Here is a 26,776-nt window from a genome sequence, read left to right as displayed (position 1 = left end):
GTGTTAAAACAGTGACTCGTGAAAAATTATTGCTACTTCAGCGGTGGAGAGCTCGTAGAAAGCATTGCGCCACATGAAATGAAAAAGGGTCGAACGATAGTGGGGGCCTCGAATATTCCGAGGGAGGTTGGCCTTACCATGGTTATTTTTCCCTATGCTTTCTCTATCGTTCGTAAATAGCTAGCCGACTAGGATGCCGCGTCATGCCACACGCTCTTACTCGCCGACTCCTGGATTATGAATTGAGGTCTGTAAAAGAATGAATAGTCTCACTCCTCCAGGGAGATGAAAGTTGGTCTGTAAATGAAGAATCGAAAAAAAAAATAAAATCGAGGAAGAGGCTCGCTCTTTCCGCTGTAACGCACCCTCTCCAAAGTCATGCTATCGTGGATAGCCCTACGTATATAGAAGTGCCCGCCTTATGGAAATCACCCTCATAGTAGAGAATGTAGGCGCACGGTCATGCTGGGGGATCTACTGTGACGAAACAATAGACGTCGCGAGTAGACTGGTAAGCGAATGAATACGAGGGTGTCAAGCCACAAGGCGAAGGGAGCGGCATGTTCCTATATGAAAGGAGATGCTTCCGCTTGCCTTTTTTACGCGTCCAAGGCCCAACACCACGGGAAACCCACAGATGATGACCATACTGAGTCGTGCAGGAGTTGAGCCTCGAGAGCAGCGTGGTGGTTAGGCCGCCAGGGTGATCCGAGAGCGCGCCCGAGTCCAACCGACCGACAACAGCTGGAAACACGCCGCGCCACTCATTCACCCAACGGAGATAGACGCGCAGTACTCGGATACCGACCCTCGGAGCAACGGAGAAACTTTTTCTTTTTTTGCGAGACATTGAACGGCCAAGCGAGAGAGTGTCGGTCTTGGCTTGCTTGTCGTTTCCATATCGCACACGAACTATACTGAACAAGTATGTAGATGAACACTTGCTGTTCTGGTATAATAGCTCAGCTGTACATCATCGGGGTATTTATCGTGCATCTGTGTGTTAAGTCAACTCACACTGTATATCAATATATGTCCGCAGTGGGATTTCCCTCACCGATTAACATGCCCAAAGCACAAAACCCTGAGTAAAAGAACAATTAGACACTCAAAGAGTATAACAAACACCTACCAGGATCCGGAAAAACTCTGTGATTTGCCTGCAGGAGTGGTCGAAAGCGACGACCGAGAAACCACCCGTCCGGCGCATACTCGAGCGCACGTCGAGAAGATATTCCTCCTCGTAGTTGCTGCGGTCCTCTTGGCAGTAGATCTCAAGCCCTGAATGATCGCCAGAACGTCCGTATAAGGTTATATGAAACGACGGTGTCACCGCTTCCGTGAGTGTGGTAAGGCTCATGAAATTCATACCCAATATAACGGTGCCGCATACCCGGGGGTACGTAAGGACATATATAGTTGATGGTATTAATATATGACGTATGAATTTCGGTGTTTCCGGGCCCACGGCCTGGAACTAGGGCTACACGAGAAGCATTGGGAATGTGATCAAAAGGAGTGCCTTGAAACGTATTCACACTGATCGAAAAGAAGATCAGCTTGGCACGACCACGCCGCCATGGGACAGCTAGACTCACCGGAATTTTGGAACCGGAAGGGTTCCCTGCCGAGTTATTCATAGAAGCCCACGTTGTGTGGTCCCTTCCAGACGCAGAGCCCCAACATCCAGCATCTCCTTTTACCCTACAAGTCCCCCACTCATGGATTGACGAACTCATTTCGGCCCCTCGCTCGTCTCCCCGCCATTCTTAACCCAGTCCAGCCAGCTCCCCCTATACTCGCCCACGCGCTCATATCCTGCTTGCTGGGCTAGCTGAGCCGCGCTGCTACTCCTCACGCCCGCCTTACAATAGAACACGAGCTCGTTGCCCGCCGGAGGTTTCTCGAAGCCGAAGCGCTCCTCGAACTCTTCGGCCGGCAGAAATATGCCCTCGGGTACCGAAGCGATCGGCATGTTATACGCCGTCGGGATGAAGCCGCCGGCGAACTCGTGCGGCTCGCGCACATCGATCAGTGTGCAGTCGGGGGCGGGGTTCTCGAGGAGCTTCTTGATCTATGTGGTTGGAAAGGATACCGATCAGTCACTAATCTATCTTCCTCTCTTCGCGATGGGGAATCGCGAGGGTAAGATGTGAATTGGGGGATCGAGCATGGTAGTCGTGCGCTTGACGCAACGATCTTCTTAAGCTAGAGTACGAAGAGGAAGATGCAGAGACAAGATAAGACGCTTACGCTATTGAAGTCGTAGACCTTGGACTTCGAGCCGTGCTCGGCCGAGTGCCACCGGATTTGGGTGAGCTGCTTCTGCACTACGGGCTGGGCGACAGCGGCGCTCGACGCGCGTGCAGGTGTGGCGAAATGTAGGGGAGCCGCACGACGCACAGCAGCCGTAGTTGCGGAGCGCAGAGAGAAGCGCATCAATGCTCGTCGGGAAGCCATTGCGATGGTATTTTGAGGTGCAACGGGTGGAGGATGATGTTGGATGGCGGTCGGAGAGAGCTTTCGGAGGGTCGCGCAGCTTCCCCAGACTTTTTGCGTCATATCGACGCGAGCTACTTATCAACCACGTGACCAGCTCTAGAATTTCTCCAGTCGCCGTCATTCTCCGGGAGATCAACAATTGGGGCAGGCATTGACCACCGTCACGCACGTCATCTTAGCATCCAATCGCAGCTTATGGGGTCGGGTCATCTATCATGTGTACGCTAGACTACGTATGCGCTAGCCACACCATCGCCCAAAGCTCTTCCATCATCGACCGCTATTTCGTAGGGTTATAGTATAAAGCAGAAAGCGAAAACACACTATCAAACGCCGAGGGGTAACGAGCGGCTAAACAGTAGGCAAGTGGTTAGGTAGGAAAAGAGCAAAAAGAGCAAATTGGTATATTTCTTTTAGCGCCTTAGGAGAGGAAAGCAGACGAATCAAAGCAGCAAGAACGCCTCCGGGTAGAACGACGGAACTGAGAGGATAGCAACCGCGCCGCATACACGCAACAAGCACCACGCATACATACAGACGAACGACGACCGAAAAGCAGCATTCGCTTTTTGTGATTCGCCCGGGGTATATTGTCTTTCATAGCCAGATTTCGGTATCGAGGGTGAGGGAAAGTGATGGGTATTCAATCGTCGTAGTCAGTCGGGGTATCTTCATCGACGAAGAGAGAAAGAGCTTTTCTGGGCTGCACGGCTAAATTCTTTTTTGTTGGTTCAACGAGGAGGCCCAATCGGGGCCGGGTATCCAGAAGCAGAATGGGAAGTGCTAGGGCGCCCACTGTCAACCGACGCCCGGGGGTCGTACCGGGGTGTCATGTCCCCAGGCGCCGCGGTAGTAGTGGGCGTGTGAAAAGAAAGTTTGGAAGAGTTCGAGTGGTAGCCAAAGCCGGGGGCTGCCGGTACGGGCCAGCCATTGGTGTGGTGGTGTTCATCCTCAGGCAAGTTGATACCGCTGTCGTTCCAGGGGTTGCGGTAGCTGTTGGTCGACTCCAGCGACACCAGCGACGCCTTCGACGCGTTACGAGACGCATGCGTGAACAGAGATCCGGGGGAGTTGGATCCGTTCTTGCGGCGCTCGATGAACGACGAGAAGGACGACATGCTGCCAGGCTTGCGGAGCCGGTCAAGGAAGCCAACACGCTCGTGGATCGAGTGGTTGTCATCGCCAAAGACGGAGCGAGTCGGCGAGTCGGTCGAGTCAAGACGAGGCTCGGCAGGCTGGAGAACCTTGGACGAGAAGTAAGGCAGGCTATCCTCGAACGAGTCGGACTTCGGACGAGGAATAGCACCCTTGATGATCTGGGTAACATCCAGACCGTGTCCGACAAGGCGAGCGATCAGGAAGTCGATCGCGTCCTTGAGACCGCCAGCATAGTTGCGAGTGTAGCTCATGACCAGAGCCTCGATCGTACGGTCAGGGGCATCGGCGGGGCCGGGCTGAGTGTCGTGCAGATGAATGTCCATGTTGTACTGGGTCTTCATCTTCAGAACGACATCCTTCTTGAAGTCCTCGGAGCGGAGGAAGTCCTTCAGCTCGGCAGGGGCCATGAAAGTCATCTCGTGGTTCTCAGGAACCATGGCCAAGAACTCATCGACGGCCTGGGGCACCTGGTACTCGGGGCCGGAGACCGTGACGACATCGCTGGCCTGCTCGGTGCTCGGGAAGACGATCTTGCAGTTCCACTTCTTCTCGAGGTCCTCGATATCAGACATGCGAGAGATCAGCTCACGGTGGTAGAGACGGTTGATGACGACGTGCTCAGAGACGAACTCGGCGTCAACCTTCTCAACCATGTCCATGATCTCCTGCTTGACGAGGTCAAGGTTCTGCGCGTTACGAGCAGGAGTACGGCAGATGACATTGTCGACCTTGATGTCGTCTTCCTCCTTGCCGAGACCGCCGCGATCCATCGCATTGGAGAACTTGACGAAGACAGAGTACTTCTTCATGATGCGTTGGATGTGCTGACCACCGATACCGATGATGCGCTTGTGGTACTGGTCAGGCACGTGGAACGAAATTGCCGCAGGCATCTCCTGTTCCACGAGATCAAGACCCCCCTTGACATCGTCGTAGCGGTTGCCGCGGACGACAATGTAGAAGTTGTACTCGTTGAAGCCATCAAAGACAATCTGGACATTGCTCTGGCTCATGATCTTGTTGATCTTGCCGTTCTTCTTGCCGCTGACGAACTCCTTGTGCTCGTTGGCCAGCTCGATCTTGACGCTCATCTGGTACTGGGACTTGCGGACGAAAGGGATGTTGTTGATGACCATCATGGCGGCCTTCACAGCATCGTCAGATCCACTGATGTGGAAGTTCAACCTCTCGAAGCTGATCTCAGCACCAGAGTTGATGCAAATATCCGACAGCATGGCCCGCACGTCGTCCGGGGTAGGAGGCCTCTGGTGACCATCGGGGTGGGTGATGCACCACGAAGCGCTGTAGAACTGACCGGCCTGTATCATGATCAGCAAGCGTGCAGTGGCATAAGTGACATATATGGAAACGTACCAATGCCATGAGCTCCCGCACGGTCCGCTCAACGTTCAGAACATCCGTTCCCTGCACGCGGATCGGACCGCGCTGGAATCCCAGTGGGGGCAGCAAGATATACGAGCCGTTGTTCTCGATAATCTTGCGAACCTTGTCGAGACGCTCGAGCAAAATGCTGTCGATCTTGCTGGTGGTGACAATGACCTCCTTCACAAACGCCCGGGTGCTCAGGACAAGGTCATGCAGCCTCCGCTTGGCCTGCAAGATGTCATCGGGGTTCTCGCCAGTGATGATGATCTCGTCTTCAGGCCGCCGGATTGCCCCTGGTGGCGTGTAACCGTACAAGCGAGGGAACGGCGGGGGAAAGTAGATGGCCGTGTTAGTTGCAGACTCGATCAACTTGATGTTCTTGCGAGCCCGCCCACAGATGAGCGTGTGCATGGAGAGCTCGAGCTTCATGGTATCGACATGGCGTTGAAGCTAAGCAAAAATCGATTAGCAAGTGCATCACGCGAGTCGAACCACTGCACGTCACGTACAATCTGATCGATCATGATCAGAACACGCGTCTTCGCGTGCTCTGCACTCTCCATATCGCCGTAAATGGCGCACCTGAGGCGCTGCTCCGCATCGTGCAGCGTGCCGTTGATACTGGCAGACTCGATGTCGATGGGCTTAGGCTGCAGCAGGAAGATATCTGCCTTGGTAACCTTGGAAATCTCATCAAGATGGTTCAGGACCTGTGACTTGACGCCATCGTTCTCAAACACTAAGCTGTAATCTACGTCCACAGTGGCACACCGCTAAGCGCCGGGGGAGGAAAAGTCAGCATCCGTGGCGCTTAAACAACCGGGCGGGCCCTCTCCCGGGCGACAACATACCAGCGAAATCGGCGTCTCGTTCAGGATCTGGCACCGAGTCTGGCGCACCTGCTCGGCCTCTCCCGACAGGCAGACGTTCGTAACGAGGGTGGTGACGCGCTGCAGGCCTGGCAGCGGCTTTGGTTCCGAGGACACGACGGTCGCCTCGAGCTGGCCGTTGGTGCTGGCACTCAGGTGCTTGCATAATGCGCGCAGGTTCTCGACGTTGGCGACGTGAACGGGCAGCGTGTGTGTCGGCGGCGGCAGTGCGCCATCAGGTGCCTCTTCTTGCCGGACCCACCGGGCGAAAGCGCCGGGACTCGCGTAGATGACATCGTCGGCGTCAGGGCCGGCGAGGTTGGAGGCGAAGGGGACGTTGAAGGAGAGGTTGACCCAGGTGCCGGGCGTTATGGTGGGCGTGACGGCGGCGGCGTTGGAAGGGCGCTTGACGGGCTGGTTGGGGAGGTCGTTATGTGATCGTGACATGCCGAAGCCCATCGAGGGCGTCATCTTCTCCCATCCATGGCGGGCCTGGCCGGTGAAGTTGGATATCTTGTGCATCGTGGCCGGCTGCACGCCCCACGACTGGCAGGAAGGCGATGGAGGAGGGAGGGGAGGCGTGGTGCGGGTGTGGTGGTGGTGAGGTGATGGGTATGGAGAGCTGGGGTGGTGGACGTTGGAGCGAGAGAAGGGCGTAGGATTTGGCGAACGGCCGGCCACTGGCACGACTGGATCGCCCGGGAGCGTTCGTTCGATGAAATCAACCTAAGGCCGCCAAGCGCGAGCCGGGCTGTGCGTCGCGTAGATCCTGCTGCCAGCAACACCACGCCCTGCGTGCCGCAACACAGGCAGGCAGAGCACGCAGCGGCCGGCGCCGAGTCGTCGCCCGGGTGCATCCAGCGCTGGGCACTGTTCGAGGGCCGCGCCGTTTCCGCGAGGCCGTCGAGGGATGCGTGCAGCTGGGCGCGTTGCCGTGTTTAGACCGCCGAAAAACATGGCCAGTCGCCCACCCCGTCCGGCTCGCGGCCTGGCGGCCTGGCTCTCCCGCCCTCACGCCCCTCGTCCGCCGCCGACGAGAGCAGTGCGACGGCGAGCACGCGACGTCTGCCCACTGCTCCGAGCGCTTGCTCAGCCACCGCCAGCAATCAGCAGCGGCACCCAGCCCTGGCGCTCGTCTTGTCGCCTTGTCTTGCCTGGGTGGTCGCATGCAGGTACACTACGACTCTGGCGCCTGTCCACTAGGGAGGCGGCTTCCAGCGCGGCTGCCGTCGAGCGTCTCTCCGCACGCGATGCTGGCCGCCCGGTCCACAGTAGCTGCTAGAAAGACACCCACCAGCCACGGCCATCGCCGCACCTCTCCGCGTGCTGGAGCCCGTCTGGCTCCCGTCCCACGCGGGCTCAAAATGCCAGAACGATGCCGTCTCCCGAACCTTAATTGCATTGGGACAGCTGCCCGGCCACGCAGCAGCAGCAGCAGCAAAAAAAAGAAACAATAATCATGCTCACTCGACGATCAAGGGGCACGCAGCGACACGGCGGCCTTGTGGCCTTCTCTTCACGTGCAAGCCTTGCGCTGTCCTTTGAGTGGCTGCGTTGAGCCTCTCGCCTGCCTTAGCATGCCTTTCGCCCACCTTGATTCGGCCGCTTCTCGCGGCACGCGGAAGCCCCGGCTGCTTGTTTCGTCATCAATGCCTGAGCCCGAAGGCTCCCTGGCACTCCCAGCTGGCTGCACTATGCGCGGCGCTAAAAGCCTGTCCACGGTTCGAGCACTGCCAGTAGAGCGGATGAGCCAGCCAGCTTCTGCTTACGGACGGCATCGCTCGCGTGTCAGTGCGGACGCCGATAACTGTCGAGCTTGTCTCTGCTGAAAGGCTTGTCGCTCGCGCCCCTTCCCTGTGACATGACTATGTGCTTGCAGCTAAGGCGGCGCGTGGAGCCCTGCAAGCACCAGTAGTAGCCTGATGATTGCGAGCGGGTGTGCCCAGAACGACAGGGCGCCGGCGGCTTTTCCACGCGCCTCGCTGCAGCTCTGAAGGCGGCCGTTTCACATCTGCAAGACGCTGGCCAGCCCGAAGAACAAACGAACCTGAGTCGCCCAAGCCCCGCCAGAGGCTAGCCACGCCTGCGCCAGAGTGCAAAAATGCGTCATGCCCAAACCAGGCAAGACGCTGTTCCTTCGTGAGGCATTTGGATCTCGAGCCGGCTTGCGCTTCGGCCCTCCAGCTGGACCGACCCGAACAAGTCGGCGCTGCTCGGGGATACTCGACGGCTAGATCGTCGAATGCGAGACGGCGGAGGGCCCGTTCTTTGTCATCCACCTCCGTCAGTCATGTGGAGAAGAGGTGCAGATCGCCTGCACCCATTACGCACAATGCCCGCTCAGTGGGGTCTATCATCGGACCATGAGCTTCTCCTTTCCGTTCTATCCAACCAGAATCACGCTGTTTTTACAGGAGCCAAAGTATACATATGATGACGATGATGATGCTGCCGAGTCCCGTTCAAATCCGTTGCGGATCCTCGGTCTAGCTAGTAGACGAACGAGAACAATACAAAAACCAAAAGGCCCGCCCAGCACCAAGCCATGCCATGCAAAAAGTCCAAAAGTCCACCCCAATTTTACAAACATCATGCTATGCCAACGTGAACGTATCTCATCAGTACCTGTATGCAATATTGCGTGGCTCCCCGCCGTACTCCTGTCTCTCCATAGGGCCCTCGATAATTTCCGGCTCGTCCACATACCGACGCGCCGGGTGCGTCGGAGCGTACGCGTACCGACGTTCATCGAATCCATCTCCTTCGTGCACGACACTGACAGCCCGGTATCCGGGAGGCAGAGCTTCCACTCTGCGAGCGTAGCCCCCGCTTGGCGCAACACTGCCATGCCGAGACATGTATTCGGCAGGGACTTCCCGCCGAACAGCATCCGGCCGGACGCTGTAAGCTCGGGCGATGTATTCGCCTCGCGGAGGCGGCGGCATCTCCTCGTAACGAGCAGGCAGATGCCTCTCCAGAGGCTCCTGTGCCGGAACCAGTTCTTCTCTCAGGGGCTCTCCCGGACGCATGGAGTATTCCCGCTGTCTATACGGACGGTGCGGTTCTACAATCTCAAGCTCCGGCTGGTCAACATATCTGCGCGGCTGCGGTGGTAGCATTCTTTGCGATGATTCATCCTCCTCATAGGGCTCCACACGTGCAACCGGACGCATGGTGGGTTCACGAGTCCGTGCACGTTCATAAAGCACTTCTTCGCCAGCACGTCGTGGAGCTGGCGCCACCGAGGCCCTCCTGTCTACCATGGCTGGTTCCGCATAGTACCTGTTGCCATATTGATCCATGACGACACGTCTTGGAACAGGCGGAGGAGCCATGATGGCCGGAGACCGAATCCTCTGGTAGGGCTCCATGGCATACGGCGGAGAAAGCGACCTTTCCGAACGGATGTACCGAGTTGCCCCAGGCCGAACAGATCCTTCCCGGAATACCGGGGTGGCATGGCCGTCAAAATAAGCATGTGATACAGCGCGCACAGATTCATACGGACCCGGCTGCGGAGGTGAGTATGGCCGTCTTGCATGTTGGATGCTAGCCATCCTCCTCAAGTCCTGATCGTCCCTCTCAGCCCGCCGATATGCTATCCGCGACGGAACCCGAACGACTTCCGGCTCAAGCTCATATCGAGGGGCTGGTGCGGGCTGCTCGTATTCCATGTAATAGACGGGATGATGCGCGTCCCTGGGTGACACGATCTCGACATCGTCGTGCAGAGCGCGCGTGGTCCTGCGTCTTGCGTCTTGGGCGGGTTCTGCCAGGCCAGCGAGCGGGGGTGGGGAGACCGGTTCTTCCTTGATGTATGGTTCCGGAGAATCAGCAACACGCTTGTTGTTCGACACTCGCCTTTGCTTATCAGCCTTCTCAGCCTCCTTGGCTTCCCTGCGACGCTTCCGCGAATTGTTCTGTTGACGAGGCGCTGCGGGACTCTGTCGGCCTGAACGGGGTGAGTTCTCGTTTCGATTCCCATTGCCCTTCCCGCGGGAACCATTTTTGGGGGAGGAGTTTGCGCTCGTTGCGAGCGGTTGAGCAACGGGGCCTCGGGCCGCATCCAAACCAGGTACTTTGGCAAACGTCAGCGGTGAAACGCGGGCTGGCTGGGGAGCCACTGGTGTCTGAATATGGTTCGTAATGACGTGCACTGTTGGGGAGGGAAGCGAACCATGGGTGCTGTTTGGATTTTGACCTGGAACGGGGCCATGGGTAGGCGGTGGAGGGGCGGTGGTGGTGAAGGCTTCAGCGCCTGGCGGCTCGTAGTCGGACTCGTCTCCATCCTCAATCAACTCCATGTCGTCGTGCAGCTCCATCTGAGAAAGAGTCTGGGCATCTGTCTCGGCATTACCGTTCAGCGGCGCCGCCGCTGCAGCCTTGCTGCTTGATGATACACCTGCCACCTCCACGGCACTCGTGGTTCCCGAGCTGTCATGGTCGCTAGAAGACCAGCTGTTCGCCTGGCTTGAGTAGTACGAGTTTTCATCGAAGGAATCACTGGTCGGGCTGTTGGAATTAGTCTCTGAACGTAAGCCAGATACCGGTTGAGCAATCGCCAGGGCTTTGGTCAACACGTCTGAAACGTCAAGCGGCTCAGCATCAACACCGCCATCTCTGTCGCGAGATTGAACGCGCTTCTGATCCACCTGATCCTTGAGCGCGCGCTCGATTCTCTGCCGCTTGAGCTGGATCTCGGCGCGCACAAGATCGTCAGATTTTGTCAGAAGTACCGGATCAATCCCGGACGAGGACGGCTTCAGGACTGGTGGGCGCTGGGAGCTCTGAGGTCGAGCGAAAGATGTAGAAGGGGTAGAGTTGTAGGAGCTGGTGCTGTGCGGCGTGTGCGTATAGGCATGCTGGGCGGCGCCATTCAGGGCGGCGTTGGATGGTGGGCGAGCAGTAGATGATGGCCGGCCATGGGGCTGCGGAAGCAGTTTCTCTAGAGCATGGTCAGGGAGCTTGAGCCGCGGGTGCTTGCCCGCAAGCACCTCATCTCGCAACTGCAGCAGTTGCTGGTAGAAGTCTGCGAGGCGGCGCGTCTCCAGGTCGGGATGCTGGTCATCGCCGTTGGCCTGCACGGGCAGTGCTGGCACAGCGGAAGCCATGTCAGTGTCTGGTTGGATGCACGCGCAGATGCGACTGGTGCAAGCGATGCACAAGCGCGAGGGATCGATGGTAATGTTCACGGTGCCGCGTGGCAGCCGGTGGAGTTTTGAAGGGCGAGGAACGGAGGTGTCGACCGCGCCGAATCGAAATATTGGTCCGCCCGGCCGCCTTGCCATTTCCGAGCACCCAACAGTGCCAGTGCTGTCTCCGACTGTCAACCTTCTCAGTCTCATCAGTGTATTTTCGCAATAGTCATCTACGGAAATACCACGCTGCTGATTGACCTGACCCCAGTTAGAGCTGCTCTGCACCAGCATTGTCGGCCTCGCAGCGCCGCCAAGCTTCACAAGGCTGCCTCAGCGCTATCGAGTTACCCGCAGCATTTTCCCGTCCAGGGCCGTCCAGCAAATTGAATTTCTTCCGAGTAAAACGACAACGAATGTGTATTATCCATCCAGCAACAGCACCTGGGAGCAAGGGCAATTACCCGGCGCTCCCAAAGCTGGCGTACGTAGTAGAATATTCTGCCGGAGGCGGTGCCGAAGCGCCGAGGGCCTTAAGCATGATTCATGAGCGGCTCCCTGCTGGTGACTCCTTCTTGACACCGCCCAACAACGTGCTGTGGAAGGGCATATGGTCTCACTCTTCGCTCGGCCGCAGTTCTTTCTTCGCTGCCAACCTTGCCCCGCACTTCTTGCCTCCCAGCACTCCGGCGTACGTCGCGCGTTCCAGAGCCCCAGGGCATTCACTGCCGCAACAATGGCCCAAGTTTCAAGCAAACCCGTGTTCTTCTTCGACATCGACAACTGTGTATGTCCCGTCCCGTGACCTCGTATCTCGGATGACTGCTTACCCCTGCAGCTTTACTCCAAAAGTAGGCTTCCTATTACGGCAACCCGTAGGAATGTAGGGTTAACAGCTGCTCGCTGCAGACACGCGCGTCGCCAACATGATGTCCGATCTTATCGGTGCGTTACCCGATCATCTTCCGAGTGGGCATTCTACTCACAATCACGCAGACAAGTACTTCCAGGCGCATTTGTCCCTCACTCAGGAAGAGGCCAACACCTTGCATATGAAGTACTACAAGGATTACGGTCTTGCCATCGAGGGTCTTGTCCGTCATCACAAGGTCGACCCTCTCGAGTACAACAGCAAAGTCGACGACGCTCTGCCCCTTGAACAGGTCATCAAGCCGAATCCCCAGCTACGGAAAATGCTGGAAGACATCGATCGGGATAAGGTCCGGCTCTGGCTCTTCACTAACGCCTACGTCAACCACGGCAAGAGGGTTGTGAAGCTTCTTGGAATCGACGACTTGTTCGAAGGAATCACTTACTGCGACTACGGCGCAGAGAGGTTCTTGTGCAAGCCGCACACGGACATGTTCCGGAAGGCCATGGAAGAAGCAGGCGTCGAGAGGGCAGACGATTGTTACTTCGTTGGTGCGTGCCTCGTATATCCCAATCTCATGTTGAGCTCATCTAAGTGAAATTAATCAGACGACTCCGCCTCCAACGTACACGCAGCTCAGGAGCTTGGCTGGACCGCCGTGCACTTCGTCGAATCTACAGAATCGGCACCAGCTCAGCAGGCAGCACAGTACCAGATCCATCATCTCGAGGAGCTCCGCACCATCTTTCCACAGTTCTTCACGACGCCTCCCAATGACCCACCTCTCAAGTCGATCCCGTAGGCCGATCTTCGCGCAGTATTTTTAGTAAGTTCGCTTGGGTGCGGAGAGTAATCAAACCCCGGACATAGAACAACTGGATGATTGCATAAGCGCACTTCATTACGCTTAACGGTCATATTTCCGGCTCAGGCCGGCCATCTACATTGTCTTATCTTTTTCTAGAATCTCAACTGGATTGCAGCAAAGTTGGCCATGGTAGATGATAGTATTGTTTAGATCCGAGTTGAGGGGGGTAGAACTGAGCTATCGTAGAGCGTCCGCAGGTTCCCTGGTGTAGGTCATGTTGCTTCAGCTGGGGCATCTTCGCTATTCTGAGTTGTCTCTGGGCTTGTCTTCTGTTCGTCTTTGCAGTCGTCATCGCGTTTCAGCGCGCGCCCGTACTCTTTCCACAGATGCTTGACAGATTTTCCGAAGAGGTCTTTCCAAAACGTATCTTCGCAATACTCTTTCCTCCGTAGAGACTCATTGATAGCCATCACGCTACCATGGCCGTAGGTCTTTTCCAAATGATCCAGGAAATAGCCAGTGTGTTGGTAGCCGGCGTCCCAGTCCCCGTCAGCTTCTTGCTTCCAGTGCGGAGGCACGAAGCCACTTCTCAAGCGCACGTAGTCCGCAATGCCCTCAATCAAGCCACCCGGTGCCGTCCCCAGGCCGTTCCACTGCCAACAATGCACCATCTCGTGCCGTAGAACACCCAGCATCTCCTCCTTTCTCCGGTCCTTGGCTATGTGCGATATGTAATCAAGCGAGAAGTGGATTTCCTTGTGATCGCTGTCTATGTCCTTTCCTGTAGTGTATGCAACGCCACCCATGGAGCGCAGGATGAGGGTGATGGAGCGGACAGGCGGGATGTCGGCGTGCGGCGAGTATAGCAGCTGCAACACGCTGGAGACGGCTTCTTCGAGGACCTGTGAGGCATCCAGGTGGGCGAGGAAAGACCGGGTGCCCTCGTGCGAGAGGTCGCGCACCTCCAGGCGCAGCAGAGGCTTGCGCTTCGGCACGGGCTTCTTCGCCTCGGGAGTAGGGACGGGCGTCATGGTCTGGAAGTAGACGGGAGGGAGAGGCATGGCTCGCGGTAGCGCGGTGCGGTACCTGCTGGATATAGTGCGCTCGGGTGGACCCAGGTGGCGGGACGTTGGCAACGGCAGCGCTGATATACGCAAGGGCACGGTCGAGTCAGGCAGGGATGTGGGGAGCGTGGGAGCAAAGGACGAGGTTGGTGCCAGGCTGCCGTGAAGCTGCGCGCGCCGCACAAGTCGTGGCCGCACACCGGAGACGCGAGAGCGTCCTACCAGTGCCGAGAACGCGCGAGATGGACAGGTTCGCCGATGAGCAATACGAACTCCGAGCAGTGCTCCAGGCCCGTGGCGCGGCATCCGCGAAGGGATACCGGGGGTCTAATCATCCGCGCAAGCACGTCCATCGGTGCGCGCAGAGGCCCTGGGTTGGGCGAGGGTAGCTCGGAGTGGGGCGGGATCAAGGCGCTGCCCCAGCAGCAGTCGGCTGGTCGCCGCTTTTCCCAAACAACTCTCAGCGTCAACAGAACACCATCCCACCGCCTGCGCCAACGCCACCATGGAGGAACAGGCAGCGAGCCTTTTGGCTACGCTGAAGAAGCCTTCGGCTCCGATCGACCAAAAATTGACGCAATTCAACACCCTCAAGAGCAGCATCAAGCATCTTCGCGTTCCCCAGGAGTGCACTACGGACATCTTCGAATGCGTGCGCCTTGCCATCGCAGCCCAAACCTCGTCGACGCTCGTGTCCACCGGCTTCTCAACCCTTGGCCACCTTGTCAAGCGCCTTAACCTGCAGAGCCAGACACAGATTGTCACGCAGCAGTCCAACCAGCTGCTGTCCGTCCTCCTTGACCGGTTGGGCGATGCGCGCGAGAGCCACCGCAATGCCGCCTCGCAGGCGCTGTCTGACATCTGGCCCTACAACCATGCCGGCGTCGAGGGCATAGTCCGCGAGGGCGCTTTGGGCGGCACAAACTCGCGCGCAAAAGAAATCGCCATGCAATGGGTCGTCAAGGTCAGTCAGCAATCAGGCGCGCGCGCCCAAGTCCCCTCTGTTGTGGTGTTACAAACAGACTGACCCCGCATAGATGCACGCTAGCGACAACCTCCCGTTCAAGAGCTTCGTTCCATACTTGGTAGCAAACCTGGAAGATTCCGACGGCATGGTCAGAGAGACTGCGAAATCTGCCGTCGTGGAATTGTTTAAGTGCGTCGGCGCGCGGGCAGGTTGCACAAGAAAACTTGCTGACACGAATATGCAGGAACGCGCCTGATCACGCGAAGAACGATCTGAAGAAAAAGATGAACAGTCACAACGTGCGGAAGACGATCGCAAATTACATCATATCCAACCTCGGTCTTCCAGGAGCTACCGACGCGGATGCCAAGCCACCTCTTGTATCGCTCCCCACAATGCCCATCCTGCCGTCAGAATCTGCTCCCGCCGACAATTCTAGTGCGGACTCACGGCCACCGCCGACGGAGACGATTTCTATGGAGCCCATGTATGTGTACGGCCATAGAGAGTTGGAAGATATCTTCAGAGACATGCACCAGCATTTCGAGGGGAGGGAGACGGAGCACAACTGGCTACCTAGAGAAAAGGCTGTTTTGAAGATTCGTCGTATGCTCAAGGGAAACGCGCCAACAGAGCACGAGTCCGTGTTCGTCGCGGGAGTTTTGAGCCTGCGGGATGGCATTCTGAAGGTCTGCAATTCGTTGAGAACAACTCACGCCTCCAATGGTTGCCAGCTGGTGCAGGAACTCGCACGGACGATTGGCCCTGCTATTGACCCCATGGTCGAGATCATGCTGCAAAACTTCATCAAGATGAGCGCCAATACCAAGAACATCGCTGCGCAGAATGGCAATGCGACGGTTGACACCATTTTTGCGCACGCTTCGTACACGAACAGAATGATGCAACACGTTGGATTTGCTGTTGCCGACAAGAATGTTCAGCCACGGACGTTCTCAGCGGGCTGGTTGAAGACATTGCTTCAGAAAAACGCTTCACACAAGTCCCACTTCGAGCATGCCGGAGGCCTGGATTCTGCAGTCACCATCATCAAGAAGGGTCTTGCAGATGCCAACCCGAAGGTCCGCGAGAACTTCAGGGCAACTTACTGGGCTTTCTCTAAGATGTGGCCTGACAGGGCTGAGGCTATTATGGAGGCCATGGATGCGAAGGCGCAATCATTGCTCCAGAAGGACCCGAACAACCCCAATGCTCCCGCCGGCTCAAGCGGCGGTAAGGGTACGGTCTCGAAGCTCAAATCACAAGCCTCTCGGTCTTCTTTGAAGGACACCATCGCAGCGCAGAGGAAAGCTGCTCTCGCGGCACGGAAAATGCCAGAGCGCCCAAGCTCCGCACAAGCTAACCTTTCCCCGGCCAAGCCTGGTGCCGCAGACCGCCCTGCCGGCTCTCTCTCAAAGTCTGTGCACGGACGTCCCCCGTCTGCGATGTCGACATCCAGGAATACCCCAAGTGAGAAGTCTTCCTCTGCCAGCGGAGGTGGCAGCTTGATGTCAAAGCCCGTTCGTCGGCCTCGAATGGCACCTCGACCCCAGACTGCAGACCCGTATGCTTCCAGGAACAGGAATGTCGAACGTGCAGAGACCCCGTCTATGACACCGGCTGGTAGCCCTGACAAAGGAACGACCAAGAAGGCCAGCACTTTGAAGGGTAGACCTCGTGCGCCGTCTAATAAGAACAGCCCCGTCGCCAGCCCGCCAAGGCCGAAGTCTCGTTTGGAAGCCATGCACCAAAAGTCTCCAAGCCTAGACAGCGTGACTGCGAGCCCGTCAAAGGCAGAGGATCTAACAATGGTCATGCCGTACAGGCAGCGTCCTTCGCTAGACCACGCCATGACGGAAGGTAGACTTGGTCAGAACGATGATGACAGCTTCACGATGGTAATCCCTAAAGTCAATTTCTCTCGATCTGAAAACCAAAGATTCTCCCCACACGCAAGCCCATCCAAGATCCCCTCACCACGGCCGCTTTCCCTGTCAGCAAGCCTTGGCATCAGTTCTCCAGAACTCCGCGCCCTAACGCAGAACAAGAACCAGAAGTCGAAGTCGCCTGAACGTGCCTCAATCAATGACGCTATTTCTACCGAAGAGGTCAAGGTTTACGAAGATCCTTTTGCCAGCGAATCTCAGAAACCATCCAGCGATGAGAAGCCAGTCCTGGAAGAGCTGCCTGTTAATGAGCAGAACCGTGACCGCCGGGTGAGCAGCGGGACCCCTGAGGGCGAGCGCACTGAGGAAGGCCAAAAGTCGAACGGCACTGAGGATGCTGCCCAAGACAGGCCAGAGGTTCTTCGCACTCGCCGACTCCTGGCTAGTGGTATTGAGCGCATCCGAGCCAAGACACTTGATGCCCACGGGTTCCGTCGTCTTCAAGATGTTGTTAAGGGAGACCTTGACATTTGGGGTGAGCACGACCAGCGTTTTGGGGAGCTTCTGATGGCTCTGCTTGAATACCTGGAGGCGCCGATTGATACGAAGACCCCGAATGTCAAGGCCCAGAACTTGAAGACCCAAGTCCTCGGCACGATCCGGGCCATGCTGGTCCTCCACCGCAAGAAGTCGAGCCCGTACTACGCCCGTGCTCTCTGCTCCATCCTTGCTTCTCGTGCTCAGTGGGATACCGCCAGTCACATTACCACTGATATCGAGAAGACGGCTGAGGAAATTGTGAAGTACGGCCATCCTTCTGATCTCATCACCGGCATCCTTGAATTCCTTGACTCCTCGAACACTCCTACTTCCCCTGCCTCTGCCGTATCTTCGGACCAGAGCCGCCCGGCCTCCGCATCCCCCTCTCCGCGTACCGTTACTCTTTCTCTCCAGACCCTCTCCAGCCTGCTGCAGGTATCTTCCGCCAAGAGCGTACCAGTCTCTGAGGCGCAGGCTCAGCAGCTGGGACGTCTGGCTGTTAAATTCCTAGGCAGTCTCGACCCGGACGTGCGCAGAGCCGACATGGACTTCTGCGTCCAGCTGCACGAGCGCCTTGGGGGTGAGCAGGACGGCGGCTTTTGGAAAGCCGTGAGCGGTGCTGACAAGGGCCATCTCAACCTAATCACGTACTATCTCGCGAGGCGCAGCAAGGCATAACAAGAGTCAAAACCAAGAAAAAAAAATGAAAACGCAAGGACCATGGATGGGTTTTATTCCTTTGATCTAGATACCCGCTAGGGAGCACGGATGGTTGAAAAGCGGAAAACGCGCAGATTGATGAAGGAGGGGGGCGTTCATTGGCGTGTTTGAAAGAAGCGTTGAGCATGCAGCAAGGACAAAAGCGTTCCATTCGTCCAGCGAAAGTAAAGAAGAAGCGAATAAAAGTTTCGGCGCTGGTGGCAGGGATTCGGTGACGACATTTTGCGGGCTGGCGGTCTCAAACTCATACACACCTTTGACGGCGGGTCTTTCCTTATCACTCTTGGTCATTCTTTACTGAGCTGCTACTGCACACGAGCGGGCTGGTGGTTGCAGAGGTTGCTCTTCTGGCATTCTTCTCTTTTCGGCCCCATTGCTGGTTTTTCCTTTGTCTCTTTGGCCTCTTAGTATACCATACCACCTTCCTTATCTTTCCTGGTCTGTTCTTTGACTCTATAGGGTGAGTCTCGTTGGCGGCGTTTCTGGACTAATATACCTAGCTTCCATGGTTCTTGGTTGTCGAACCTTTTTTTTTCTTCTTACGCTTCCTGTTCATTTTTCTTTTCGTGTCTCAGTCTATAGGGAGTATAGTCCTTTTTTAATTCCACGACCTTTGTTTTCTTTAGGCAATGACTTGGCGATTCACTTATAAGCTCTGATGAGGGTTGTCAGGTGAGGTAGAGATTGCTGACGCTTCTTATTTTTTGTTCCGGCATTTGATGGACGCCTAGTTGCATGAAATGCCCAGTTGGGGAAGAGGCAAATTGGGCCCCAGAGAAATCGTTCCAATTTTGGCCTCCCAATAATGGCTCAGGAGGGGAATGGCCTTTGCTTTTTCAACTAGTATGTATTCTTCGGCTTCTGTTCTGGTTATTGAGCTACGGTCAACGGTACAGCTGAGCCATGGTTTTAGGTGACAGTGCCTACGGGAATAAAAAAGGGTCAGGAGAAATTGCGATCTTGCTAATAATTGAGGACATGTCCAATTTCCATTCGCACGCACAGCATCAACCACGTAAGCGAAAAGGAAGAGAGGGACAAGGAACAGCCAAGATCGCGAAAGGCAATACAGATCATGTAAGTCGCCGGGTCTCATGACGGACACAAGTCAGTAAGACACGCTGCTTACATGTTGCAGCGATTCAGGCCCTCAGCACGTGGATGAAGGGAGGGGTAAATGTCACGGGCGGGTTCCGGCAGATGGCGGACGAGGTGCAGTTGCAAGAAGGGTGGGGTGTGTGTATCCGCGAGGAAACGCCACCAGGGGGGTGCTGCTGCCAGCACGGCATTTCGCTGCCCCCTACCCTCCCCCGCCGCGTGCGTGCATGCATGGCAGTGTTTGTGTGCCTGGGTGAACAATAGTGGCGGCTTGTTATAGGGGTCCTCGAAGCCGAATTGGGAAAGAGGGTGGAACGGCCAGGTTGCTTGGTTGGGTGGGGAAGCGGAGGTTCCTCTGGGATGTCCGTTCGTGGTGGACGGGGGTTATAAATTTAATGAATTGCTTGTTTCCTAAGCTTTGTTTTCGTTCTTTCCAATCCTGCGGTGACCAGGGAGTGCTGCTTGCGCGCATGAAGAAGGGTAAGCGACCCTCGACGCAATGGTAAATGACGCGCAGGAAACGGGAAGAGTCAAGCAGCAGGGACGGCGCGGGATCTGAAGTGCGGGAGACGCAGGGGCAGGCGTTCGGGAGGGTGGTCATCATTCGTGGAAATAAGAGAATGTTTTGGTGTAAAGTGTGGTGGATTCTGTCATTGAATGGCCAGGACGAAGAATTCTTCGAGGAGGTCTCATGCATGCGGGCCGGTCGTACGTGCCTGTCTCTTGCTGCAGCGTGGCAGCGGCGTATGCAGCATCGGGATGATGCAGGTGGTGAGTGACGTTGAAGAGGGATTACGGTACCGGCGACGAGAACACATGTCTAGCCCATCCGGTGCGACGGTGGCTGAGAAGTGACTGGCCGGGTAAAAGACGAGTGCTATCGGGAAGGAGAATAGGTACTACTCTCGATGGTTTGAAAGAGCCGGATAATGGCGTGCTGCAGCGTTCTGCTAGGCTTCGCTATCGTGCTCTGGGCCGCAATCATGCAGGCACCGATTGGCAGCTGAGGATCGGTATTGGTCTGTTCTGCGACCCCGGCACCACCCCCTTCTCAAGCAACTATTCATGGGCACTGATAGCGGTTAATCTTTTTTTGGTCTTTTTTTTTTTTTGGAATACCAAACGGACGCCCCCTTTACACGGATTCACGGCAACGATCGCCAGTCTCTCTGAGATGTTTCACGAAACATTGATGCTATAAGTAGGACTCGGGACGTCACCATTTGCGAGCCAATTCCCGAGGCAGCAAAGTGCGGGGATAGGAGTTGGGAAGGGGCCACAGCAACGAGGCGATGCCGAAACGACCGCAGCGGTTAATATCCGAAGTTGCGAGCGACAGGCGAGTGTGGCTGACTCCGAGGGTGCGTACGCCTCTCCCGCCCTGGCGTTTGTCCGCGCCCATTCTCTCCCTTCGATACCAGGGCACCTTGCAGCGGCGGTATTATTGTAATGAAGGTGAGCTTATCCCGCCCTGGCGCTCAAAGAGAGCCGGAGCGTCCGCAGTCCGTCGGAACCAAAGCCGGGTCTGCATTGAAACACATGCCGTCGGCTCCCGCTTGCACTCGACGACCGACAGGGTGGTCGGCATGTGCCAGGAGCGCTCGGGCTAGCGAGACGGCTCGCACGGTGGAACAGATCTACTTCTACAGCGGTTGCGGGAGCGCGGTGCAAAGCCCGTGTGGTGAGTATAGCCATAACGGCGCACGGCCGGCGGGAGATGAGCTCTGCGGCAGATCCAGATCCTGCAAATTTGGAGATCCGTCGACGTTGGAAGCTGGCCGCTTGCAGCGCAGAGTGCATTGTTTTCGACCCGTTGCGGCGGACGGGAACGGCAGCGAGACACGTGTGCAGGGGAGTACTTGGTACGCCGTCCTGAAACAGCATCCAGACCACGCCCGGGGTGGACGGTTTCAAGGCCGCGGCCACCATCTCAGCACACCTTGTCCGCTGAGTCGTGGTCGATCGTACGTAAAAGAGCACGGGCTGCTATTTTTGAACGGGCGGGCTGACGCTGGGCGGTGGCTGCGCTTCTCCGGGTAGCCCACGTTAGACGGCCATCGTGGATTGCGTGCGCCTGACTCGCCGTCGTACGGCTGGAGAGCTGTTTGCTGGTGGCCGCCGCAAGCAGAAACACGGGCGGAGTGCTGGCGCGGCGCGGGGCGGGCAGGCGCGATTGGAGCGGGCACTGCGCAAGTAGTTTCAGGATGCCCGATGGATGATGCATGGCGATGTGACTGCATCGACTCTGCTTGCCCCTCGCTGACGGCGAGGTGGCTTGCTAGGGTGCGCTTGCTGTTGGTGCCGTCGCTCACTATTCGCCCGTGTGCAGATGAGCAGCGCGGAGGATTAGCTGTGCAGCGCGATAAGAGCGGCAGCGGAGGGCTGCAAGAGGACACCGGCTGCGCAGTAGGTAGATGATGGCCCACGCGGCACCCGCGCATGCTTATGGGGGGTTGTGAAGGAGACGTGAGTGCGTCGGGGGACCCTGGCTCTAATACGCTTGCGGCCTAGCTAGCACCCCCGGGCTCGATTACCTAGAACCATCGCCATCGCTCGACGCCCTCCAGACGGCTGCGACGCCTGCGACCGTACGACAACCTCCTCCGCCGCTGAGACGGGCCCAAGCAGGCCGCACGCTTCCTCCTCCCCCAGCCTGCCCTGTCATGCGAGCGCCCGCAATTGCCCTCGCTCCCTCCCAAAGCGGCCTCCCTTAATCGTAGAGCCTCTCCCTCCGCGCTCCGCACCAGGCGCAGCCCTACCGCTCCCCTGGGCCAACCCGTTCCGCCGCCCTCGCGCTTCACGATCCACTCCCACTCCCTGCTGGCCGGCCAGAAGACCCTTTGCTGCACGCCGCCACCATGGAGTCCCCCGGCGCCTACCCAGACTCGCCCGGCATGGACGACATGGACGTCATCTACCACTGCAAGGGCTGCGGCGAGGTGCGTCTCCGCCGCTCAATTGGGATCCAAGGACGTCGCTAATGTCTTGTTAGATCTTGGAGGAAGGCAAGGCCTTCGAGCTAGGTATGCATGAATTCCTCACGCTCCCCTGACCCGCACAAGCTCTCCTTCCGACCCGCGCGCTCCCCCGCCGCCATGTGCGAGACTGACGATGAGTCTGTAGCTGGCAACCGGTGGCACATTGACTGCTTCCGCTGCAATACCTGCGGCACCCTGCTCGACTCGGACGCGAACCTCCTGCTGCTCGGCGACGGCTCCCTCATCTGCAACAATTGCACCTACAGCTGCAGCGCTTGCAACAACAAGATCGAGGACCTCGCCATCCTCACCGGCGACCAGGCCTTCTGCGCGAGCTGCTTCCGATGCCGCAACTGCAAGCGCAAGATCGAGAACCTCCGCTATGCGAGGACCTCTCAGGGCATCTTCTGCATGAGCTGTCACGAGTCGCTCATGGCTCGACGGCGGAAAAAAACAAAAGCTAATCGACAACAGGCCGAAAACAAGGCCCCAGCCGTGCTCGACAAGTCGCTTCCTGCCCTGCCTCCCGGCGCCTCTCATTTCTCGCCCGACTTGGAGACTCCTCCCGAAATCGAGACTCCGGAGGACCTCCCGCACCGTCCGCGCGCTGCGACCTCGGGCGCCAATGCAAACTTGCGCCGCGAAGCTTCGCCCGCGTCGGACAACAGCCGCAATGGTAAGATGGCGCGCGCGGTGGCGGCAACGTTGAGTGGCTAATCCAAATCACAGAACCGCAAACGCTGCCCGCCAGCACCTACAGGGAGAAGAGAAGGTCGGCAATGCCCATGTCTACGAACTTCGACGACCCCGACGGCATGTTCGCAAACGTGCCCTTCGCCCTCGATCCAAACCCCGCCCCTGGCCCCTCTCCTTTGGCGGACAGCAGGACGTACAATTTGGACGAGGACAAGAAGAACCAGCGTGATTACTTCAATGGTGGGAAACCCGGCACAACCTCTCATCGTGAGCTATTGAAGGAGAGCCGGTCTGGGTCCTCGCGGTCCAGCTCTTTGGAGCGGAGGAGCAAGTCCACGTCGAGCCCTCATATCGCGTTCCAAGAGAAAGGCCGGGCTATGTCGGGCGATCGTGTCGACACTATGCGCCGCAAGGAAGTGCCGTCCTCAAACTCCTCGCCCAGTGCTGGAAACGAACGGCCCCGTGCCCAGCACTCCACTTCCGCCTCCACCGCGGGGTCATTGGGAGAAGGCTTCAAGTTACAGGAGGTGCCAAAGGACAGGAAGGCGACCAGAACTCGGTCGAGGTCCGAACTCCGCTCTCCGGACGACAGCGCTTCGTCGGCTCGGAAGGATGCCTCGGAGTCGAGTGCCATTACCTCCCCCGTCTCGACAAACTCCAGCTACACTCCCACATCGCAGGACTACGAGCGTGGGGACGAGCCGCAGCCCATGTCTGCCCCGTTCTCAGCTCCGGCCATTGATCGGCCTAAGAGAGGTGATTCCCTTGGTGCGCAGAGGTCGAACACGGGTGGTCATTCTTCGCCTTCTACGCCTACTGGTCCCCGAGCTAGCCATGAACGCAAACCTTCGGCCAACTCTGCTCTTGCTAATCGCGATGTCAACACTTTAACACAGATGAATGGTGGTCTAACAATCTCCAAGCCCGTGGAATCGCCGACTACTAGGAGCATTTTGGATGGCCCGCCTCCACGATCCGGCTCGCGCCCCGTACATGGCTCCAACCATGCTGGCGAGTCGTTCACGACGCCCCGGGCCCCGCCGCATCCGCCCCAAGGAACCTCCAACCATCGCCCGCAGGATTCGCTCAGCAGCACCATCAGCGATGGTTCGACGCACCCGATGTCTCCCTCGCTCCTTCGCTACAGTGCCGGTGGCGACTTTTCGGTGGATGAAGATATGGCTCGCATTTTCAGGGATAACGAAGAAAATCACTCGTCAGTTCTCCGACGTGTTTCGAACGCAGTTAAACATGGCCGCAGTTTTAGTGACAGAGGATCCAGGTCATCGCTATCGCAAAAGTGGAAATCGCCACACAATGGCTCCGTGGATATCGGCAGCCCGTCTTCGGCCTCCCCGGACACCAAGGATGAATCCTTTTACCTCAAGGCCCAGCTCCGCCAGGCGCAGCAGCGCATTGCCGAGCTCGAAGCTGACAACAGCAAGCTAAATGAATCAGCCAGCAGATCTTCTGATATTAAGCAGGTTAACTCGGAGCTGAAGGAGAAGAGATCTACCATCGCTGTCTTGGATACGCAACGCGAAGTCGTCATGCGTGAGTTAGATATCATGACTGAGCATTTGAAAGCTGCCAAGGATCAGCAACGTCCTTTGGATCTTCAGGCATTCCAGTCCGCCTTTTTCCGCGACTTTGCCGCCGAGCTGGAGAAGTTCAAGGCAAAGATTAGGACTGAGATAGAGGAACTGGTGCAGAAGCGCAACGAGGTGAACGACGACATCTTGAACCTCATCAAAATGAAAGACAAGGGCTACCAAGAGTACGAGTCTCTCAGCCAGAAGAACACGCAGCTTGCCGAGCTCAACAACCAGCTTGTGCAAACTATTCAGGACTTGTACAAGTCCTCTAACCGCGGTGCTAACGGCCAGGCCAACAACGCGCTTGGCATTCAAATGAACAATGGTAAAGACAAGGACGTTTCTATTTCCGACATCCAGAAGGCTGTCCAGGAGCACCAGATGAACCAGCTCGCGGATAACATGGACGAGAGCACTGTGCTTCAACCCAGAGTTGTCCAGATCAAGTCGAAGGGGAACAAGTTCAACTGGAAGAAGGGCGGTCAAGCTGTTGCCAAGAACGTCACCAAGGGTCTCAAGGGAGCGTTCGCGTCGCAGCAGCCGATGAACCAGCATGATGGTCTTACCGTTGGAGGTGTACCGTACGGAGCGATCCAAGCTGGCGTTACGCCATCGCTTGAGCCAGCTGCTGGTGCGCAGAAGGGTGGTGAGCGCGGTTTCGGTGGCTTCTTTGGTGGAGGACAAAAGGCTGTGCAGAAGCCTATCCAGAAGCCCTCGCACCACCACAACAACAGCACGACCCAACTCTCTGCTGCGGAGACGCTGTTTGGGTCGGATCTCTCGGAGCGCTGCGAGTTTGAGAAGGCGACGATCCCAAGCATTGTCCGCAGGTGTATTCAGGAGGTGGAACTTAGAGGTATGCGTGAAAATTGCCCAGCAACCGAAAGCACTTTGATTTGTTAACAGATACGCAGGTGTCGACGTTGAAGGCATCTATCGTAAGAGCGGTGGTTCCGGCCAGGTCAACCAAGTACGCCTCGGGTTCGAGAAGGATGCCGAATACGACATTTCAGACCCGGATCTGGACATTCACGCAGTTACTTCTGCTCTCAAGCAATACTTCCGCAGGCTGCCTAACCCTCTCATTACGTTTGAAGTCTACGACGAGCTCCTGGCCGCGGGTCAGATCCAAGATGTCGAGAAGCTCGTCCCGGCCATGCGGCTCGCCATCGATAGCCTTCCACAGCATCACAGGGACTGTCTCGAGTTCCTCGTCTTCCATTTGGCTCGTGTGATGGAACACAAGAAGGACAACTTGGTGAGTAGCTCGTATGCACTTTGGGCGACATCTTTTCTAACTAGAGGCAGATGACGGCGGTTAATATTGCTGTTGTTTTCGCGCCGACTGTCATGCGCCCGCAATCCATCGAGCGTGAAATGACGGACATGGGACCGCAGCGCACGGCAATCCAAGCGCTTTTGGAGCACAACAAGGGCATCTTCGCTCCCGAGGCCGAGGTTTCAGCCCCGGTGTAAGGCTGACGACGTTGATCCGAGTGACGGCGAACGAGTCTCATTTTCTCCTCACATCTTGCTTACGACTGAACCAAATTTGGATTCACCCCATTGCATTGCGTTTCTGATTCGTGTAGTTATCGGCCTGCTCCCTCTTGTACAGCATGGGTCTTGTCATTGGTTCCTGGCCGTTCCCCATTATTCCAGCGACTGGCGTTTCTTCTGACCAAGGTTAGCATGGCGCCTTGAACACGTTTTCTTTTTGCTCATTTCACTTTTGATGGCTCTTCACCGCGAGCAGGTGCGCCTGGAATCAGTAGCGTCTCGCGGAAAGGGTTGGCGGGATTAGCGACATGGGTTTGCACAAATTTGCTGCGGATATGAGCTCGTTGGTTCTCACGATTTGGCACGAGAGAGAGAGGTCCATTGCCCCCCATGCTGGTAGCGACATCAGTTTCTTGCTTTTCTTTGCATTCTGGGAATTTTTGTGTGCGGATTGCGCCGGCAAGCACAGCGCGCGGGCATTGGATGCCGAAGCCAAATTGGGATGGTCGTGTGATGCCTTTGTTTTTTTCTTTCTTCTGTTTTCACACACAAGTGCTCTGAAGATGTCAACCGGTTCTTGTTGAGGTCTCACACATCATTCGCCCTTTGTACAATATGCAGAGTATTTTGCTCACTCCTTTTTTGCAATGTCGTTGTTTTTTGCTGCTGTTGAAAAGATGTCGGGATTGTTGTGGAGCACCCCGGCGTTGGCCCCTGTGTCTTGTGTTTAGTGGTGGTGGTGGGGAGTTGGCGCTGTAATCCAAGTGAAAGGAAGGGTTCTCTTTTTACGCTTTTCAGTTGCTGTGGTGTTCGACCAGTGTGCATAAGTTGCCGGGTTGGGTGGTGGTGATGATGACCTTGTAATGTTTGTACATGTCAAGCTTCGTGTGGATAGTGAAGTTGATGAATGTTTTCCGCTCTTGATTTTTTCAGAGTGACGGTCCGTGGTGTGGAGTCTTGGACGATCTTTTTCCTCGAGGTAAGCAACACTTGTGGAGAGCAT

At 56.8% G+C, this 26,776-nt stretch overlaps 7 protein-coding genes across 7 annotated transcripts; 3 read left to right on the top strand and 4 right to left on the bottom strand.

The window, feature by feature from the left end:
- Nucleotides 1–1,735: 1,735 nt before the first annotated feature.
- LTHEOB_11156 (Rhodanese-like protein) lies at nucleotides 1,736–2,460 on the bottom strand (the record flags this gene model as incomplete). The annotated part of the gene is made up of 2 exons (XM_035507881.1): nucleotides 1,736–2,074; nucleotides 2,254–2,460. The coding sequence occupies 2 exons, from the start codon at nucleotides 2,458–2,460 to the stop codon at nucleotides 1,736–1,738; spliced, it is 546 nt and encodes a 181-aa protein (XP_035366732.1).
- A 773-nt stretch (nucleotides 2,461–3,233) lies between these two features.
- On the bottom strand, nucleotides 3,234–6,437 carry LTHEOB_11155 (KH domain protein; the record flags this gene model as incomplete). The annotated part of the gene is made up of 4 exons (XM_035507880.1): nucleotides 3,234–4,979; nucleotides 5,035–5,496; nucleotides 5,556–5,819; nucleotides 5,898–6,437. 4 exons carry the CDS (start codon nucleotides 6,435–6,437, stop codon nucleotides 3,234–3,236), a joined length of 3,012 nt encoding a protein of 1,003 aa, XP_035366731.1.
- Nucleotides 6,438–8,533: 2,096 nt separating this feature from the next.
- LTHEOB_11154 (uncharacterized protein) lies at nucleotides 8,534–11,026 on the bottom strand (the record flags this gene model as incomplete). The annotated part of the gene is made up of 1 exon (XM_035507879.1): nucleotides 8,534–11,026. The coding sequence occupies one exon, from the start codon at nucleotides 11,024–11,026 to the stop codon at nucleotides 8,534–8,536; it is 2,493 nt and encodes an 830-aa protein (XP_035366730.1).
- Nucleotides 11,027–11,786: 760 nt separating this feature from the next.
- Nucleotides 11,787–12,723, top strand: LTHEOB_11153 (Haloacid dehalogenase; the record flags this gene model as incomplete). Its single annotated transcript, XM_035507878.1, has 5 exons — nucleotides 11,787–11,837; nucleotides 11,889–11,901; nucleotides 11,960–11,995; nucleotides 12,047–12,472; nucleotides 12,530–12,723. The coding sequence occupies 5 exons, from the start codon at nucleotides 11,787–11,789 to the stop codon at nucleotides 12,721–12,723; spliced, it is 720 nt and encodes a 239-aa protein (XP_035366729.1).
- A 278-nt stretch (nucleotides 12,724–13,001) lies between these two features.
- Nucleotides 13,002–13,790, bottom strand: LTHEOB_11152 (Pbsp domain-containing protein; the record flags this gene model as incomplete). The annotated part of the gene is made up of 1 exon (XM_035507877.1): nucleotides 13,002–13,790. The coding sequence occupies one exon, from the start codon at nucleotides 13,788–13,790 to the stop codon at nucleotides 13,002–13,004; it is 789 nt and encodes a 262-aa protein (XP_035366728.1).
- Nucleotides 13,791–14,298: 508 nt separating this feature from the next.
- LTHEOB_11151 (Armadillo-like helical protein) lies at nucleotides 14,299–17,864 on the top strand (the record flags this gene model as incomplete). The annotated part of the gene is made up of 3 exons (XM_035507876.1): nucleotides 14,299–14,757; nucleotides 14,831–14,949; nucleotides 15,005–17,864. The coding sequence occupies 3 exons, from the start codon at nucleotides 14,299–14,301 to the stop codon at nucleotides 17,862–17,864; spliced, it is 3,438 nt and encodes a 1,145-aa protein (XP_035366727.1).
- Nucleotides 17,865–21,862: 3,998 nt separating this feature from the next.
- On the top strand, nucleotides 21,863–25,749 carry LTHEOB_11150 (Rho-type GTPAse-activating protein 2; the record flags this gene model as incomplete). Its single annotated transcript, XM_035507875.1, has 7 exons — nucleotides 21,863–21,943; nucleotides 21,997–22,027; nucleotides 22,128–22,658; nucleotides 22,712–23,894; nucleotides 23,961–25,129; nucleotides 25,188–25,531; nucleotides 25,582–25,749. 7 exons carry the CDS (start codon nucleotides 21,863–21,865, stop codon nucleotides 25,747–25,749), a joined length of 3,507 nt encoding a protein of 1,168 aa, XP_035366726.1.
- Between the last annotated feature and the right edge of the window lie 1,027 nt (nucleotides 25,750–26,776).

Source organism: Lasiodiplodia theobromae (genome assembly GCF_012971845.1).
Source record: "Lasiodiplodia theobromae strain AM2As chromosome Unknown scaffold_45, whole genome shotgun sequence".
Taxonomy (NCBI): Eukaryota; Fungi; Ascomycota; class Dothideomycetes; order Botryosphaeriales; family Botryosphaeriaceae; genus Lasiodiplodia; species Lasiodiplodia theobromae.
This window is presented reverse-complemented; position numbering and strand designations above follow the sequence as displayed.